We start from the raw sequence: 15,232 nt of genomic DNA on the forward strand, positions 1-15,232 counted from the left end.
CACAGTCCGAAAGACGTGCTGGTTAGGTGCTAAATTCTCCCTCAGGGATACCCGAACAGGCACCGGAGAGTGGGCGACTGGGGGATTTTCAAAGTAACTTCATTGCGGTGTTAATGTAAGACGACTTGTGACAATAATAAATTAGCTAACTAACCTGATTTACTTTGCAATAGGTAATCCTGTTCAATTAATATTCGCAATTGCCAGGGATCCGGGTTCGATTCCCGACTTGGGTCACTGTCTGTGTGGAGTCTGCACGTTCTCCCCGTGTCTGCGTGGGTTTCCTCCGGGTGCGCCGGTTTCCTCCCCCAGCCCGAAAGGCGTGCTGGTTAATTTGCATTGGGTCGTGCTAAATTCTCCCTCAGTGTTACCCGAACAAGCGCCGGAGTGTGGCGACGAGGGGGATTTTCACAGTAACTTCATTGCGGTGTTAATGTAAGCTGACATGTGACACTAATAAATAAACTTTAAACTTTAAAGAACCTCCACAACGAAAGTCCTTCCCCAGCAGGGGCATAGTGTGTGCCAGGGCACTGCCTGGGCATGACACCCCCACACCCCCTCCCACCCCCCGGCACCCGTAAGGGGGGGGGGTCACTCACCTGCGTGCCTCCCCTAACCCACCCCTGGCGGGCTCTCTTTGCCAGGTCCCCGTCTGTCCAACCTGTTGCAAACCCCCGGGGGAGAGGGCGGGGGGGCTTCACTGTGGCAGAGGAGGGGGATTTCTATGGCTGGTGGGAATCCCCATCGCGTCACTGGCGGGACTGGGACAGGGAATACATATACATGTAACTGTCTAAATGCTTTTTAAAAGACAAAATTGTACCCGCCTCTACTACTACCTCTGGCAGCTCGTTCCAGACACTCACCACCCTCTGTGTGAAAAAATTTCACTGTGAACCCTTTTGTCTCTCTCCCCTCTCACCTTAAACCTATGCCCTCTAGTTTTAGACTCCCCTATCTTTGGGAAGAGATGTTGACCATCCAGCTGATCTGTGCTGGGAGATTAAGATCACCCCTAAGCCTCCTATGCTGGAAAAAAAATCCCAGTCTATTCAGCCTCTCCTTATAATCAAACCATCAAATCCCAGTAGCATCCTGGTAAGCCTTTTCTGTGCTCTTTGGAGTTTAATGATATCAAAGAACAAAGAACAAAGAAAATTACAGCACAGGAACAGGCCCTTCGGCCCTCCCAGCCTGCACCGACCATGCTGTCCGTCTGAACTAAAACCCCCTACCCTTCCGGGGACCATATCCCTCTATTCCCATCCTATTCATGTATTTGTCAAGACGCCCCTTAAAATTCACTATCGTATCCGCTTCCACTACCTCCCCCAGCAGCGGGTTCCAGGCACCCACCACCCTCTGTGTAAAAAACTTGCCTCGTACATCTCCTTTAAACCTTGCCCCTCGCACCTTAAACCTGTGCCCCCGAGTAATTGACTCTTCCACCCTGGGAAAAAGCTTCTGACTATCCACTCTGTTCATGCCTCTCATAATCTTGTAGACTTCTATCAGGGCGGCACGGTAGCACAGTGGTTAGCACTGCTGCTTCACAGCTCCAGGGTCCTGGGTTCGATTCCCGGCTCGGGTCACTGTCTGTGTGGAGTTTGCACATTCTCCTCGTGTCTGTGTGGGTTTCCTCCGGGTGCTCCGGTTTCCTCCCACAGTCCAAAGATGTGCGGGTGAGGTTGATTGGCCAGGTTAAAAATTGTCCCTTAGAGTCCTGGGATGCGTAGGTTTGAGGGATTAGCGGGTAAAATATGTGGGGGTAGGGCCTGGGTGGGATTGTGGTCGGTGCAGACTCGATGGGCCGAATGGCCTCCTTCTGCACTGTAGGGTTTCTATGTCTCCCCTCAACCTCCGTCGCTCCAGTGAGAACAAACCAAGTTTCTCTCTTCATAGCTAATGTCCCCCATACCATATCGAACAAAAGAAAAGCTTCCTGGGACTTGCTGTGCACTTATTCGCTGCCATGCTTTTGTCAGTGTAACAATGACTACCCTTCAAGCTGCTATTGAAAGCACTCTTGATTATTGTGCCATGGTGTTTGGACCTGGCATTGCCTTCAGCATTTTAGCTGGGACAACTCGAGAGGGTTAATAAATACTGCCCCCTCACTGAGAGCGGGAAACATCGATATCCAGTCTGAGACCAGCGGAGTCTCCAATCCAGCCCATGTTCGGCCTTGCTTCATCCTCTGAGCCCACCTCGCCTGGTCAGAGGGGGCGGACCAACAACCTGACAGAGCAAGATCTCACTCCCCTCACGTTAATTCATTCGAGTTTGTTTTGTGGGAGGTTGGGACATATATCCTTTCTATAATAGAGTGAGCAGAACAGTACACAGTGTTCCAAGTGTAGCCTTACCAATGTCTTGTACAATTTCAACAAGACATTCCAACTCGTGTATTCAATGTTCTGACCGAAGAAACCAAGGATGCCGAGTGCCTTCTTCACCACTCTGTCCACCTGTGACTCCACTTTCAAGGAGCTATGAACCTGTACCCCTAGATCTCTTTGTTCTATAACTCTCCCCAACGCCCCACCATGAACTGAGTGAGTCCTGGCCCTGGTTTGAACTACATGTCCTCATGGGTAAGGGTTGTGGCCAGTGCTTTCCTCTTGGTAGCTCCCAGACTCTCCCAAGTTGCATCGTTGTAAACCGTTCATCGAATCATCCATAGGACCAGTCGTAGATCTTGCGAAGACCTCTACATCTATCGGTGGCCGATCTTCCCTTTGGATCCCAAACCAAATCCCTACGGACTCTGGCGTGATATCCCACCCGGACATCGGACGTTTGGGGCTTAGTTTCCGAGGCTCGGAATTTGCCGGGGAATTGTAGCCCGGACAGGACGCGCCCGTTTCGGGAGAGGACGTTGGAAGAAAAACCGGGAAGGAATGCTGTCATCGCGCTGTGTGATGACTTCAAGGGGGCCCCACGAGGTTGGCCTCTTAGAGCATGAGCTCCCTGATTGAGTTAATGATTGGCGGCCCAACGAGGAAGTCTCACCTCTGCATATAAATATATGGGGGAGTGTCAGGCCTGCTGACACTCCAGGCTCTGGCTTGGTACTTGAGGCACTCTTCGGAGCGGGATCTGGTTTGCAAATAAAGGGGAATCTGGTGAAGGGACTCCGGCCTTGGGGGAGTTATTTCGCGCCATTCCTGCCCTTGGCATTCCCGTCCCTGATGGACCATCGGTCTCAAGGGGAGGTGTGACGCCCCCACCCCCGCAACCTTCGCCACCCTCTCGCGAGGTTAACGCTCGACTGAACAGAGGGGGCAGCGATCATTTCATTCACTGGGGGCTTAGACACCAACACAGCCCCTGCTCGCAGCGCGATTCTGTGGCAATGATTAATACAGGTGAATGAAGAACAAAGAAAGTTACAGCACAGCCCTTCGGCCCTCCAAGCCTGCACCGACCATGCTGCCCGAATTAACTAATAGCTACTCTCCCCTACCCTTCCGGGGACAGTATCCCTCCATTCCCATCCTATTCATGTATTTGTCCAGACACCTCTTAAAATTCACTATCGTATCCGCTTCCACTACCTCCTCCGGCAGCGAGTTCCAGGCACCCACCACCCTCTGTGTAAAAAAACTTGCCTTGTACATCTCCTTTAAACCTTGCCCCTCGCACCTTAAACCTGTGCCCCCTAGTAATTGGCTCTTCCACCCTGGGGGAAAAAGCTTCTGACTATCCACTCTGTCCATGCCTCTCATAATCTTGTAGACTTCTATCAGGTCGCCCCTCAACCTCCAGCGAGAACAAACCAAGTTTCTCCAACCTCTCCTCATAGCTAATGCCCTCCAAACCAGGCAACATCCTGGTAAATCTTTTCTGTCTCCTCTCCAAAGCCTCCACATCCTTCTGGTAGTGTGGCGACCAGAATTGAACACTATTTTCCAAGTGCGGCCTAACTAAGGTTCTATAAAGCTGCAACATGACTTGCCAATTTTTAAACTCAATGCCCCGGCTGATGAAGGCAAGCATGCCGTATGCCTTCTTGACTACTTTCTCCACCTGCGTGGCCACTTTCAGTGACCTGTGTGCCTGAAGAGTACGCATGATATCAAAGTCATTGCAGTCTTCCCGCGCTACACATCTTTATTTCAAATCGACCTCTGACCCCGGCCAAACGGGTCGGTTTAATTGACGCATTCCCCCTCCCCCAACTGCTGCCCAATTAACCAAGGTGAATTCTGACTGTGTTGTTACAAATGGCTCTCCGTTACGGACACTGTTCTGGGTTGTCTGTCTCGCCCTGCCCTCCTGAGGCCCCGGTCGAACGCTGCCAACTTTCGCATGACAATCTCTGACAGCGTTGGCGCTCAGTTACTTTCCGCCAGCCGGTTTAGACTCAGCTGGGTTAAACCCCCTCAAAGCAGACGGCAACAGAGCCCGTTTCGATTGGGCGCATCGATCATGAGGTACCAGATACCCAGATAAGCACATCAGTCATTGTCAACTCCACTGCCAGTCGCAAGGGGGAGACTCCGATCGATAACCCATCGAGACAAAACAGAATGGGACTCGCCCGCAACACATCCCGCCGACTCGCCTCCTGCTCCCGCGGCGGGAGCCAGGGGGGAAACTCTTACCTTGACCCCTCGGATCCGGAACTCTGCCAGGGCCCGGTTCAGCTTGGAGGCAGCCGTGGCGTGGTCCTTGCCGTGGGCGATCACCTTCACCAACAGCGAGTCGTAGTGCGGCGAGATCAGCGCCCCCTGGAAGGCCGAGGCGATATCCAGGCGGATTCCCATCCCTTCTCCGCTGCGGAACACCTGCCGGTGGGGAGGGGGGGAAACAGAGTAGAGGTCAGACAAAGGGCAGGAGAGAATTCCTTTGTAGCGCTGCGCTGTTGGCCATTCCCCCAAAAAATCTGTCCGAGCCCAGTCCCATCACGCAAACCAGCCTCCCATCCATTGACTCTGTCTACACTTCCCGCTGCCTCGGGAAAAGCAGCCAGCATAATCAAGGACCCCCACGCACCCCGGACATTCTCTCTTCCACCTTCTTCCGTCGGGAAAAGGTACAAAAGTCTGAGGTCACGTACCGACCGACTCAAGAACAGCTTCTTCCCTGCTGCCGTCAGACTTTTGAATGGACCTACCTCGCATTAAGTTGATCTTTCTCTACACCCTAGCTGTGACTGTAACACTGCATTCTGCACTCTCTCCTTTCCTTCTCTATGAACGGTATGCTTTGTCTGTACAGCACGCAAGAATCAACACTTTTCACTGTATCCCAACACATGTGACAATAACAAATCAAATCAAAAACCGAATCAGAGCTGAAGAGAAGGAAAATCAGACAAGATTTATCCTGTGAGAGTTAGGAGTTGGGTTGTAATTGGAGAAAGAGAATGTCAATGGTGAAGATAAAGGTTGAGAAAGGTGCTAATAGCGTCCAGTAAGAGATCAGAATGTATAAATAGCAAAACAAAGGTGCAGAGTGTCAAAGGACAACCTGAGGAACGTGGCAGTTGGTCCTGGGGCTGGGGAGGGGGAGCGGGAGGGGAAGGGGGAGTGGGAGATGGGGTTTCGAAGACAAAACGGAGAGCGAGATTTCAGGAGTGGAAAAATAAAAATAAGGATAAAAAGATGGAAGGAAGAAATGAAATAAAAGAAATGGAAATGGGGTGAAGTATCTGGATGAGCGCTTGGCACGCCATAACACTCAAGGCTATGGGCCAAGTGCTGACAAGTGCGGTTAGGTGGGCAGGTCAGGGCCTTTCATGGGGCGGCATGGTGGCACAGTGGGTTAGCACTGCTGCTTCACAGCTCCAGGGACCCGGGTTCGATTCCCGGCTTGGGTCACTGTCTGTATGGAGTTTGCACATTCTCCCCGTGTCTGCGTGGGTTTCCTCCGGGTGCTCCAGTTTCCTCCCACAGTCCAAAGATGTGCGGGTTAGGTTGATTGGCCGTGCTAAAAAATTGCTCCATAGTGTCCTATGATGCGTAGGTTTGAGGGATTAGCGGGTAAATATGTAGGGTTATGGGGGTGGGGCCTGGGTGGGATTGTGGTCGGTGCAGACACTCGATGGGCCGAATGGCCTCTTTCTGCACTGTAGGGTTTCTATGATTCTATGATTTCTATGTGTCAGTGCAGACTCGATGGGCTGAAGGCCCTCTTCTGCACTGTGGTATTCTGTGGGCGGGGTGGGGGTTCATACTCTGAGGTTGTTGAACTCAGTGTTCAGTCCGGAAGTGCCCAATCGGAAGATGAGGTGTTGTTCTTCCAGTTGGCGTTGGGGTTCGCTCGAACATCGCTGAAGGCCAAGGACGGACATGTGGACAGGAGAGCAGGGTGCGGTGTTGAAATGGCAAGCAACAGGAGGGTCTGGTTCTTGTCTGCATGCTCTCCTCCTCGTGTCTGCGTGGGGTTTCCTCCGGGTGCTCCGGTTTCCTCCCACAGTCCGAAAGAGTGTTACCCGAACAGGCGCCGGGGTGTGGCGACTAGGGGACTTTCACAGTAACTTCATTGCAGTGTTAATGTAAGCCGACACGGGACGCTGATAAATAAACGTCAAAGAGAAATTGTCCGGGAGTTAAAGTAAACTTTTAAGTTTATTTATTAGTGTCACAAGTAAGGCTTACATTAACACTGCAATGACGTTACTGTGAAAATCCCCCACTCAGGTGCCTGTTCGGGTAACACTGAGGGAGAATTTAGCACCTAACCAGCACGTCTTTCCGGACTGTGGGAGCAAACCGGAGCACCCGGAGGAAACCCACGCAGACACGGGGAGGACGTGCAGACTCCGCACAGACAGTGACCCAAGCCGGGAATCGAATCCGGGTGTGATTAATGAACCAGTGAAAGATGTGGGGGTAATTTTAATTCCACTCCCACCACCCGGAAAAACATGTGGATTGGCGGGACGAGGTGAGAGGTTTAAAAGCTCTCTTTAATCCGTGGCCATTTAATTGCAGCCCCGCGATGGGTTCAGGTCTGACAGGAAGCATTAATCTGCTCCATCTCAGAGACAGGAAGGAGACGTGCAAAGGGACAGTGTCACTGCCGCACACCTCTCTCCTGAAAGATGGGATGGAATGATAAATGCCGACCTCGGTCCACTTTCTGGATCGATTCAGTGACTTGTCCTGTAACGTGTAACTCCAGCAACGCTGACAGGGATTCGACTGAGCCGAATCTCCCCAAGGCTTTTTTTCCATTCTCCCCTGTCTGGCCAAGATTAAAATCCCAAAGCGCCAGATTCCCCCCGGCACTGAAAAGCCCTGCGCTGTCACGTAACACAAGACCCGCTCCGCCGAACATGAGGCCTTTCAATGAACAAAGAACAGTCCAGCACAGGAACAGGCCCTTCGGCCCTCCAAGCCTGCGCCCATCATGATGCCCTAACTAAACTAAAACCGTCCGCACTAACAGAGTCCGGATCCCTCCATTCCCATCCTATTCATGTATTCGTCTCGTTGTCCCTTAAATGTCGCTATCGTACCCGCTCCCACCACCTCCCCGGGCAGCGAGTTCCAGACACTCCCCACCCTCTGAGTAAAACACTTGCCTCACACATCTCCTCTAAACTTTTCCCCACGCACCTTAAACCTATGTCCCCCAGTACTTGACTCTTCTACCCCAGGAAAGAACATCTGACTATCCACTCTGTCCACACCCCTCATAATCTTGTAGACCTCTATCAGGTCACCCCCTCAACCTCTGTCATTCCAGTGAGAACAAACCGAGTTTATCCAACCTCTCCTCAAAGCTAATGCCCTCCATACCAGGCAACATCCTGGTAAATCTTTTCTGTACCCTCTCCAAAGCATCCACATGCTTCTAGTAGTGTGGCGACCAGAACTGAACACAATATTCTAAATGAGGCCTAACTAAGGTTCTGTACAGCTGCAGCACGACCTGCCAATTTTTATACTCAATGCCCCGACCGGTGAAGGCAAGCGTGCCGTATCCCTTCTTGGGAATTGAACCCGGGTCCCTGGCGGCATGGTGGCACAGTGGTTAGCACCGCTTCCTCACAGCGTCAGGGACCTGGGTTCGATTCCCGACTTGGGTCACTGCCTGTGTGCAGTTTGCATGTTCTCCCCGTGTCTGCGTGGGTTTCCTCCGGGTGCTCTGGTTTCCTCCCACAGTCCAAAAAACGTGGAGGTTGAGTGGATTGGCCATGGTAAATTGCCCCTTAGTGTCCAAAGATGTGTAGGTTAGGAGGATTGGCCATGCTAAATTGCCCCTTAGTGTCCAAAGATGTGTAGGTTAGGTGGATTGACCATGCTAAATTGCCCCTTAGTGTCCAAAGATGTGTAGGTTCGGGTGGATTGACCATGCTAAATTGCCCCTTAGTGTCCAAAGATGTGCGGGTTAGGTGGATTGGCCATGCTAAATTGCCCCTTAGTGTCCAAAGATGTGTAGGTTTGGTGGATTGGTAAAGCTAAATTGTCCCTTAGTGTCCAAAGATGTGCAGGTTAGGTGGGTTGGCCATGCTAAATTGCCCCTTAGTGTCCAAAGATGTGCAGGTTAGGTGGATTGGCCATGCTAAATTGCCCCTTAGTGTCCAAAGATGTGCAGGTTAGGTGGATTGGCCATGCTAAATTGCCCCTTAGTGTCCAAAGATGTGCAGGTTAGGTGGATTGGCCATGCTAAATTGCCCCTTAGTGTCAGGGGGACCAGCAGGGTAAATAAGTGCGGTTGTGGGGATAGGCGCCGAGATGAGATTGTTGTCGGTGTAGACCCAGTGTGCCGAATGGCCTCCTTCTGCACTGTAGGGGTTGTACGATTCTATCAAATGCAACTCACTCCCCCCCTGGTCATGGAGGGGACAAAATGGATTCTAAATCCTAAATCGTGAGTGCTGTGGTTACATTCCCGAACCGGGCTGTGGGTTGACGATTTAACGTTTGAGAGCGAAGTTAATTCGGTGCAGACTCGATGGGCCAAAGGGCCTTTTCTGCACCCTATGATTCTGTGATCTACCGTTCCCACCGATGGTGGGACGTGTGTTGAGGCAGCTCCAGTGACACAAGTGCGGCCAACATCATTTTTTAATATATTCATTCGTGGGACATGGGCGTCGCTGGCTGGGCCCAGCATTTATTGCCCATCCCTAGTTGCCCCTTGGAGGGCAGTTGAGAGTCAACCACATTGCTGTGGCTCTGGAGTCACATGTAGGCCAGACCGGGGTAAGGACGGCAGATTTCCTTCCCTAAAGGGAACCAGATGGGTTTTTCCCACAATGGGTCATCAGAAGATTCTTAATTCCAGATATTTTTTATTGAATTCAAATTCCACCATCTGCCGTGACGGGATTCGAACCTGGATCTCCCAGCACATTAGCTGAGTTTCTGGATTAATAATCTTGCAATAATACCACTGGGCCACTGCCTCCCCGTCTGATGGTGTTGCCAACATCTGGGGCACCCCTTGGTGGTGGTGTTGCCAACATCTGGTGCGTCTTTGGTAGCATTGAGACCAACATCTGGGGTGCCTGGCAGGGGTGTTGCCAATATCTGGGGCATTCTTGGTGATGATGTTGTCAACATCTGGGGCGCCTCTGGCGATGGTCTTGCCAACATTTGGTGTGCCTTGGGTAGCACAGAGACCAACACTTGGGGCGTTGCCGGCAGCAGTGTTGCCAACATCTCGCGAGTCTCCGGAAAAAGAACGTTTGTGTCAAATGAAATATTGAAGCAGGCCGAACCTGTGAAGGAATCGTTACCCGAGGCAGTGGAACAGAACAAGATGAAGAGGCAGCTGTGCCGCAAAGACACGGCAAGAACACGCGGACTTCCAAATTGGGCTATTTCTCAACTTAAGGGACCCAGCAACACATTATTCAGGAATGACAAGCTCCCGAGCTCAGAGCTGACAGCAAAGTCGCCTATCAGTCGCAGCGCGGTGTCACAGTCAGGTGTCGGAGAGGCGCAGCTGTCCCGAGGATAGCGACAGTTCCAGACAACCCTCCAAACTGTGGGGGGAAACCCCCACAACCCTTCCAGAACCATCACCCTCCGCCCCCACCGCTCCCCCAGAAAACCCCAATCCCCTTCCCCCAACCTCCTCTGTTCTTCAAATATCTGAAAGGACATTACAAAACTTTAATATTCAGGTCAGAGAATCCATCGAATAGAATCAAACAAACCCAGCAGTGCAGAAGAAGGCCATTCGGCCCCATCGGGTCTGCACCAACTCTGACAGAGTATCTTCTCCAGGCCCTCGCTCTGCAAACCCACACATTAACCATGGTCAATCCACCGAACCAGCACATCGCTGGACACTAAGGGGCAATTTAGCATGGCCAATCCACCTAACCTGCACATCTTTGGACACGAAGGGGCAATTTAGCATGGCCAATCTACCTAACCTGCACATCTTTGGACACTAAGGGGCAATTTAGCATGGCCAATCCACCTAACCTGCACATCTTTGGACACGAAGGGGCAATTTAGCATGGCCAATCAACCTAACCTACAAATCTTTCGACACGAAGGGGCAATTTAGCATGGCCAATCAACCTAACCTACAAATCTTTGGACACTAAGGGGCAATTTAGCACGGCCGATCCACCTAACCTGCACATCTTTGGACACTAAGATGCAATTTAGCATGGCCAATCCACCTAACCTGTACATCTTTGGACACTAAGGGGCAATTTAGCATGGCCAATCCACCTAACCCGCACATCTTTGGACACTAAGGGGCAATTTAGCATGGCCAATCCACCTAACCTACACATCTTTGGACACTAAGGGGCAATTTAGCACGGCCAATCCACCTAACCTGCACATCTTTGGACACTAAGATGCAATTTAGCATGGCCAATCCACCTAACCTGCACATCTTTGGACACTAAGATGCAATTTAGCATGGCCAGTCCACCTAACCTACACATCTATGGACACTAAGGGGCAATTTAGCATGGCCAATCCACCTAACCCGCACATCTTTGGACACTAAGGGGTAATTTAGCATGGCCAATCCACCTAACCTGCGCATCTTTGGACACCTTCTCAAGGGGTAACTAGGATGGGCAATAAATGCTGGGTACTGCCAGCGAAGCCCATGTCCCATAAATTAACTTCAAGAAACTTAAGGCGTTGATTAGTCCCAGAAAGCAAAGCCAAGAGGTTTAGAAAAGAAATTCTGGAAGGCTGAAAAGACTTGAATTAAATCAGATTGTGACTGAATTTCTGGATGGTGGCGATGGAGGAGCCGAGAGATGAAATGTCATCTGGAAGCTCGCAAGACAGGAATAATGTTTTGATTTTTAAATGTAGTTTTCCTTTCCCAACCCCCCGATTTCTGAGCAGGGAAACAAACTCTTAAAGTGTCTCATCCGTCTGCAGGGCGGCATGGTGGCACAGTGGTTAGCACTGCTGTCTCACAGCGCCAGGGACCCGGTTCGATTCCCGGCTTGGGTCACTGTGGAGTTTGCACGTTCTGGGTGGGTTTCCTCCGGGTGCTCTGGTTTCCTCCCACAGTCCAAATATGTGTAGAATAGATGGATTGGCCATGCTAAATTGCCCCTTAGTGTCCAAAGATGTGCAGGTTAGGTGGATTGGCCATGCTAAATTGCCCCTTAGTGTCCAAAGATGTGCAGGTTAGGTGGATTGGCCATGCTAAATTGCCCCTTAGTGTCCAAAGATGTGCAGGTTAGGTGGATTGGCCATGCTAAATTGCCCCTTAGTGTCCAAAGATGTGCAGGTTAGGTGGATTGGCCATGCTAAATTGCCCCTTAGTGTCCAAAGATGTACAGGTTAGGTGGATTAGCCATGCTAAATTGCCCCTTAGTGTCCAAAGATGTACAGGTTAGGTGGATTGGCCATGCTAAATTGCCCCTTAGTGTCCAAAGATGTACAGGTTAGGTGGATTAGCCATGCTAACTAGCCACTTAGTGTCTAAAGATGTGCTGGTTTGGTGCTAAATTCTCCCTCAGTGTACCCGAACAGGCGCCGGAGTGTGGCGACTAGGGGATTTTCACAGTAAATTCATCGCAGTGTTAAACCTACTGGTAAATAAAATGAACTTTCACAGAAACACCACTGCAACCTTGTGAGAACCGTCAACATAACCCCAACCACCCTGCTCCCCCTCTGCCCCACCTCCCCCCATCCGTGCAATCTTCCAGAAGATACAAAGCAATTGCTTTGTGACAGAGATGTTCTTTCACTCAGTAACGCGACACAGAGATCCTTTATTGCAGAGAAATGGGCTGCAGTTCATCAACGCTCATCTGGGAGTCGGGCCAGACAATCCACATCTGGATAGGCCGTGAGCCAGTGAGTGTGGCTCAGTTCAGGGGATGGGAAGGGGGCTTTCAAAGGTCAAAACATCAACTCCTTCCAAAGCAGACCCTTCGATCTGCTGTGTAGAAACATAGAAAACCTACAGCACAAACAGGCCCTTCGGCCCCACAAGTTGTGCCGAACATATCCCTACCTTCTAGGCCTATCTGTAACCCTCCATCCTATTAAGTCCCATGTACCCATCCAGGAGTCTCTTAAAAGACCCTATTGAGTTTGCCTCCACCACCACTGACGGCAGCCGATTCCACTCGCCCACCACCCTCTGTGTGAAAAACTTCCCCCGAACATTTCCCCTGTACCGACCCCCCAGCACCTTAAACCTGTGTCCTCTCGTAGCAGCCATTTCCACCCTGGGAAAAAGCCTCTGAGAGTCCACTCGATCTATGCCTCTCAACATCTTATATACCTCTGTTAGGTCTCCTCTCATCCTACGTCTCTCCAAGGAGAAAAGACCGAGCTCCCTCAGCCTATCCCTCAGTGTCGCCGGAGATTCCAAATTTATTTATCATTGTCACAATTAGGCTTACATTAACACTGCAGTGAAGTTACTGTGAGGGTGGCACAGTGGTTAGCTTTGCTGCCTCAAAGCGCCAGGGTTCGAATCCCGGCCTCGGGTCACTGTCTGTGGGGAGTCTGCACATTCTCCCCGTATCTGAGTGGGTTTCCTCCGGATGCTCTGGTTTCCTCCACAGTCCCAAAGGTGTGCGGGTTAGGTGGATTGACCATGCTAAATTGCCCTGTAGAGTCAGGGGGACTAGCTGGTGTAAATGCATGGGGTTTACGGGAATAGGGCCTGGGTGGGATTGTGGTCGGTGCAGACTCGATGGGCCAAATGGCCTCCATCTGCACTGGGGGATTATTCGATCCCCGAGTCGCCACACTCCGGCGCCTGTTCGGGTACACTGAATTTAGCACGGCCCAATGCACCCTAACCCGCATGTCTTTTGGACTGTCGGAGGAAACCCATGCAGACACGGGGAGAACGTGCAGACTCCACACAGATAGTGACCCAAGCTGGGTGTCAAACCCAGGTGCCTGGCGCTGTGAGGTAGCAGTGCTAACCACTGTGCCACCGCACCGCCCATTAGATTTGAGTATAGCAATTGGGATGATTTACTGCAATTGTACAGGGCCTTGGTGAGGCCACACCTGGAGTATTGTGTGCAATTTTAGTGTCCTTATCTGAGGAAGGATGTCCTTGCTATAGAGGGAGCGCAGCGAAGGTTTACCAGGCTGATTCCTGGGATGGGAGGTCTGTCATATGAGGAGAGACTAAGTCGGTGAGGATTATATTCACTGGAGTTTAGAAGAGTGAGAGGGGATCTCATAGAAACTTATAAAATTCTAACAGGGTTAGACAGGGTAGATTCAGAAAGAATGTTCCCGATGGTGGGGGGAGTCCAGAACTAGGGGGGTCATAGTTTAAGGATAAGGGGGTAAACATTTTAGGACTGAGGTGAGGAGAAATTTCTTCACCCAGGGAGTGGTGGAATTCACTCCCACAGAAAGTAGTTGAGGCCAAAACGTTGTGTGATTTCAAGAAGAAATTAGATATCGCTCTTGGGGCTAAAGGGATCGACGGATATGGCGGGGGGGGGAGAGGGGGATCAGGGTATTGAATTTGATGATCAGCCATGATCAAAATGAATGGCGGAGCAGGCTGGAAGGGCCGAATGGCCTCCTCCTGCTTCTAGTTTCTATGTTTCTATCTAAACCCTGACCAGAAACTCGTAACCGTGCAAATAATATCATCCAAAGCACCTTTGTTCTTTTTCCCTCAGCCGGTTAATTGACCTGAAATTCCTGACTCAACCCAACTCCATCAATACCACAGCAGCCCAATGATGCAGAATGAAGCATTTAATTCACTTCACTTGGCCTTGAAGACTTTGCCACTCTGCTGGAAGATCCGTCCATCACTTGCCAGCGAGAGACAGGGTCCCACGCCGATGGAACGGCCTCTGACTGAACCTGCCAGCAATTCCGATTAGAGTCATAGAGGTTTACAGCATGGAAACAGGACCTTCGGCCCAACTTGTCCATGCCACCCCTTTTTTTAACCATTAAGGAATAGGGCCTATAAAAGGTGAAGGCGGGAAAGTCTGTACGGAACCAGTAGAAATGGCAGAGGTGCTCGATGAGTATTTTGCCTCGTTTTTCACAGAGGAGAAGGACCTGGGTGGATGTACTGCGGGCTTGCGGTGGACTGAAAGGATTGAGTATGTGAACTTTAACAAAGAGGTTGTGCTGGAATCTTTGAATGGCATCAAGATAGATAAGTCGCCGGGTCCGGATGGGATGTACCCCAGGTTACTGTGGGAGACGAGGGAAGAGATTGCAGAGCCTCTGGCGATGATCTTTGCGTCGTCGATGGAGACGGGAGAGGTGCCGGAGGATTGCGGATGTGGTTCCTATTTTCAAGAAGGGGAACAGGGATAGCCCAGGAAATTACCGACCAGTGAGTCTAACCTCAGTGGTTGGTAAACTGATGGAGAAGATCCTGAGGGACAAGATATATGAGTATTTAGAGAGGTTTAGTATGCTCAAGAATACTCAGCATGGCTTTGTCAAGGGCAGATTGTGCCTTACGAGCCTGGTGGAGTACTTCGAAAATGTGACTAAACACATTGACGAAGGGAAAGCGGTAGATGTGGTTTATATGGATTTTAGCAAGGCGTTCGATAAGGTCCCCCATGCAAGGCTTCGAGAAAAAGTGAGAGGGCATGGGATCCAAGGGGCTGCTGCCCGGTGGATCCAGAACTGGCTTGCCCAAAGGACAGTAAGAAGTCTCACAACACCAGGTTAAAGTCCAACAGGTTTATTTGGTAGCAAATACCATAAGCTTTCGGAGCTTGCTGCTCCTTCGTCAGATGGAGTGGTCTCTGTTCTCCAACAGTGCACAGACACAGAAATCAAGTTGCAGAATAATAATTAGAATGCAAATC

General features: G+C 50.8%; 1 protein-coding gene across 1 annotated transcript in view; it reads right to left on the reverse strand.

Annotated features, from left to right (window-relative positions):
* LOC144486626 (pyruvate carboxylase, mitochondrial-like) overlaps nt 1–15,232 on the reverse strand; it is a gene marked incomplete at its 3' end in the record, with an annotated part of 306,524 nt that overhangs the window by 196,622 nt on the left and 94,670 nt on the right. The window contains exon 3 of the mRNA XM_078204674.1: nt 4,611–4,793. Coding sequence (XP_078060800.1) covers nt 4,611–4,793 — 183 coding nt within the window. The remainder of the gene's footprint in view (nt 1–4,610; nt 4,794–15,232) is intronic.

This window comes from Mustelus asterias, unplaced genomic scaffold (assembly GCF_964213995.1).
Source record: "Mustelus asterias unplaced genomic scaffold, sMusAst1.hap1.1 HAP1_SCAFFOLD_418, whole genome shotgun sequence".
Taxonomy (NCBI): domain Eukaryota; kingdom Metazoa; phylum Chordata; class Chondrichthyes; order Carcharhiniformes; family Triakidae; genus Mustelus; species Mustelus asterias.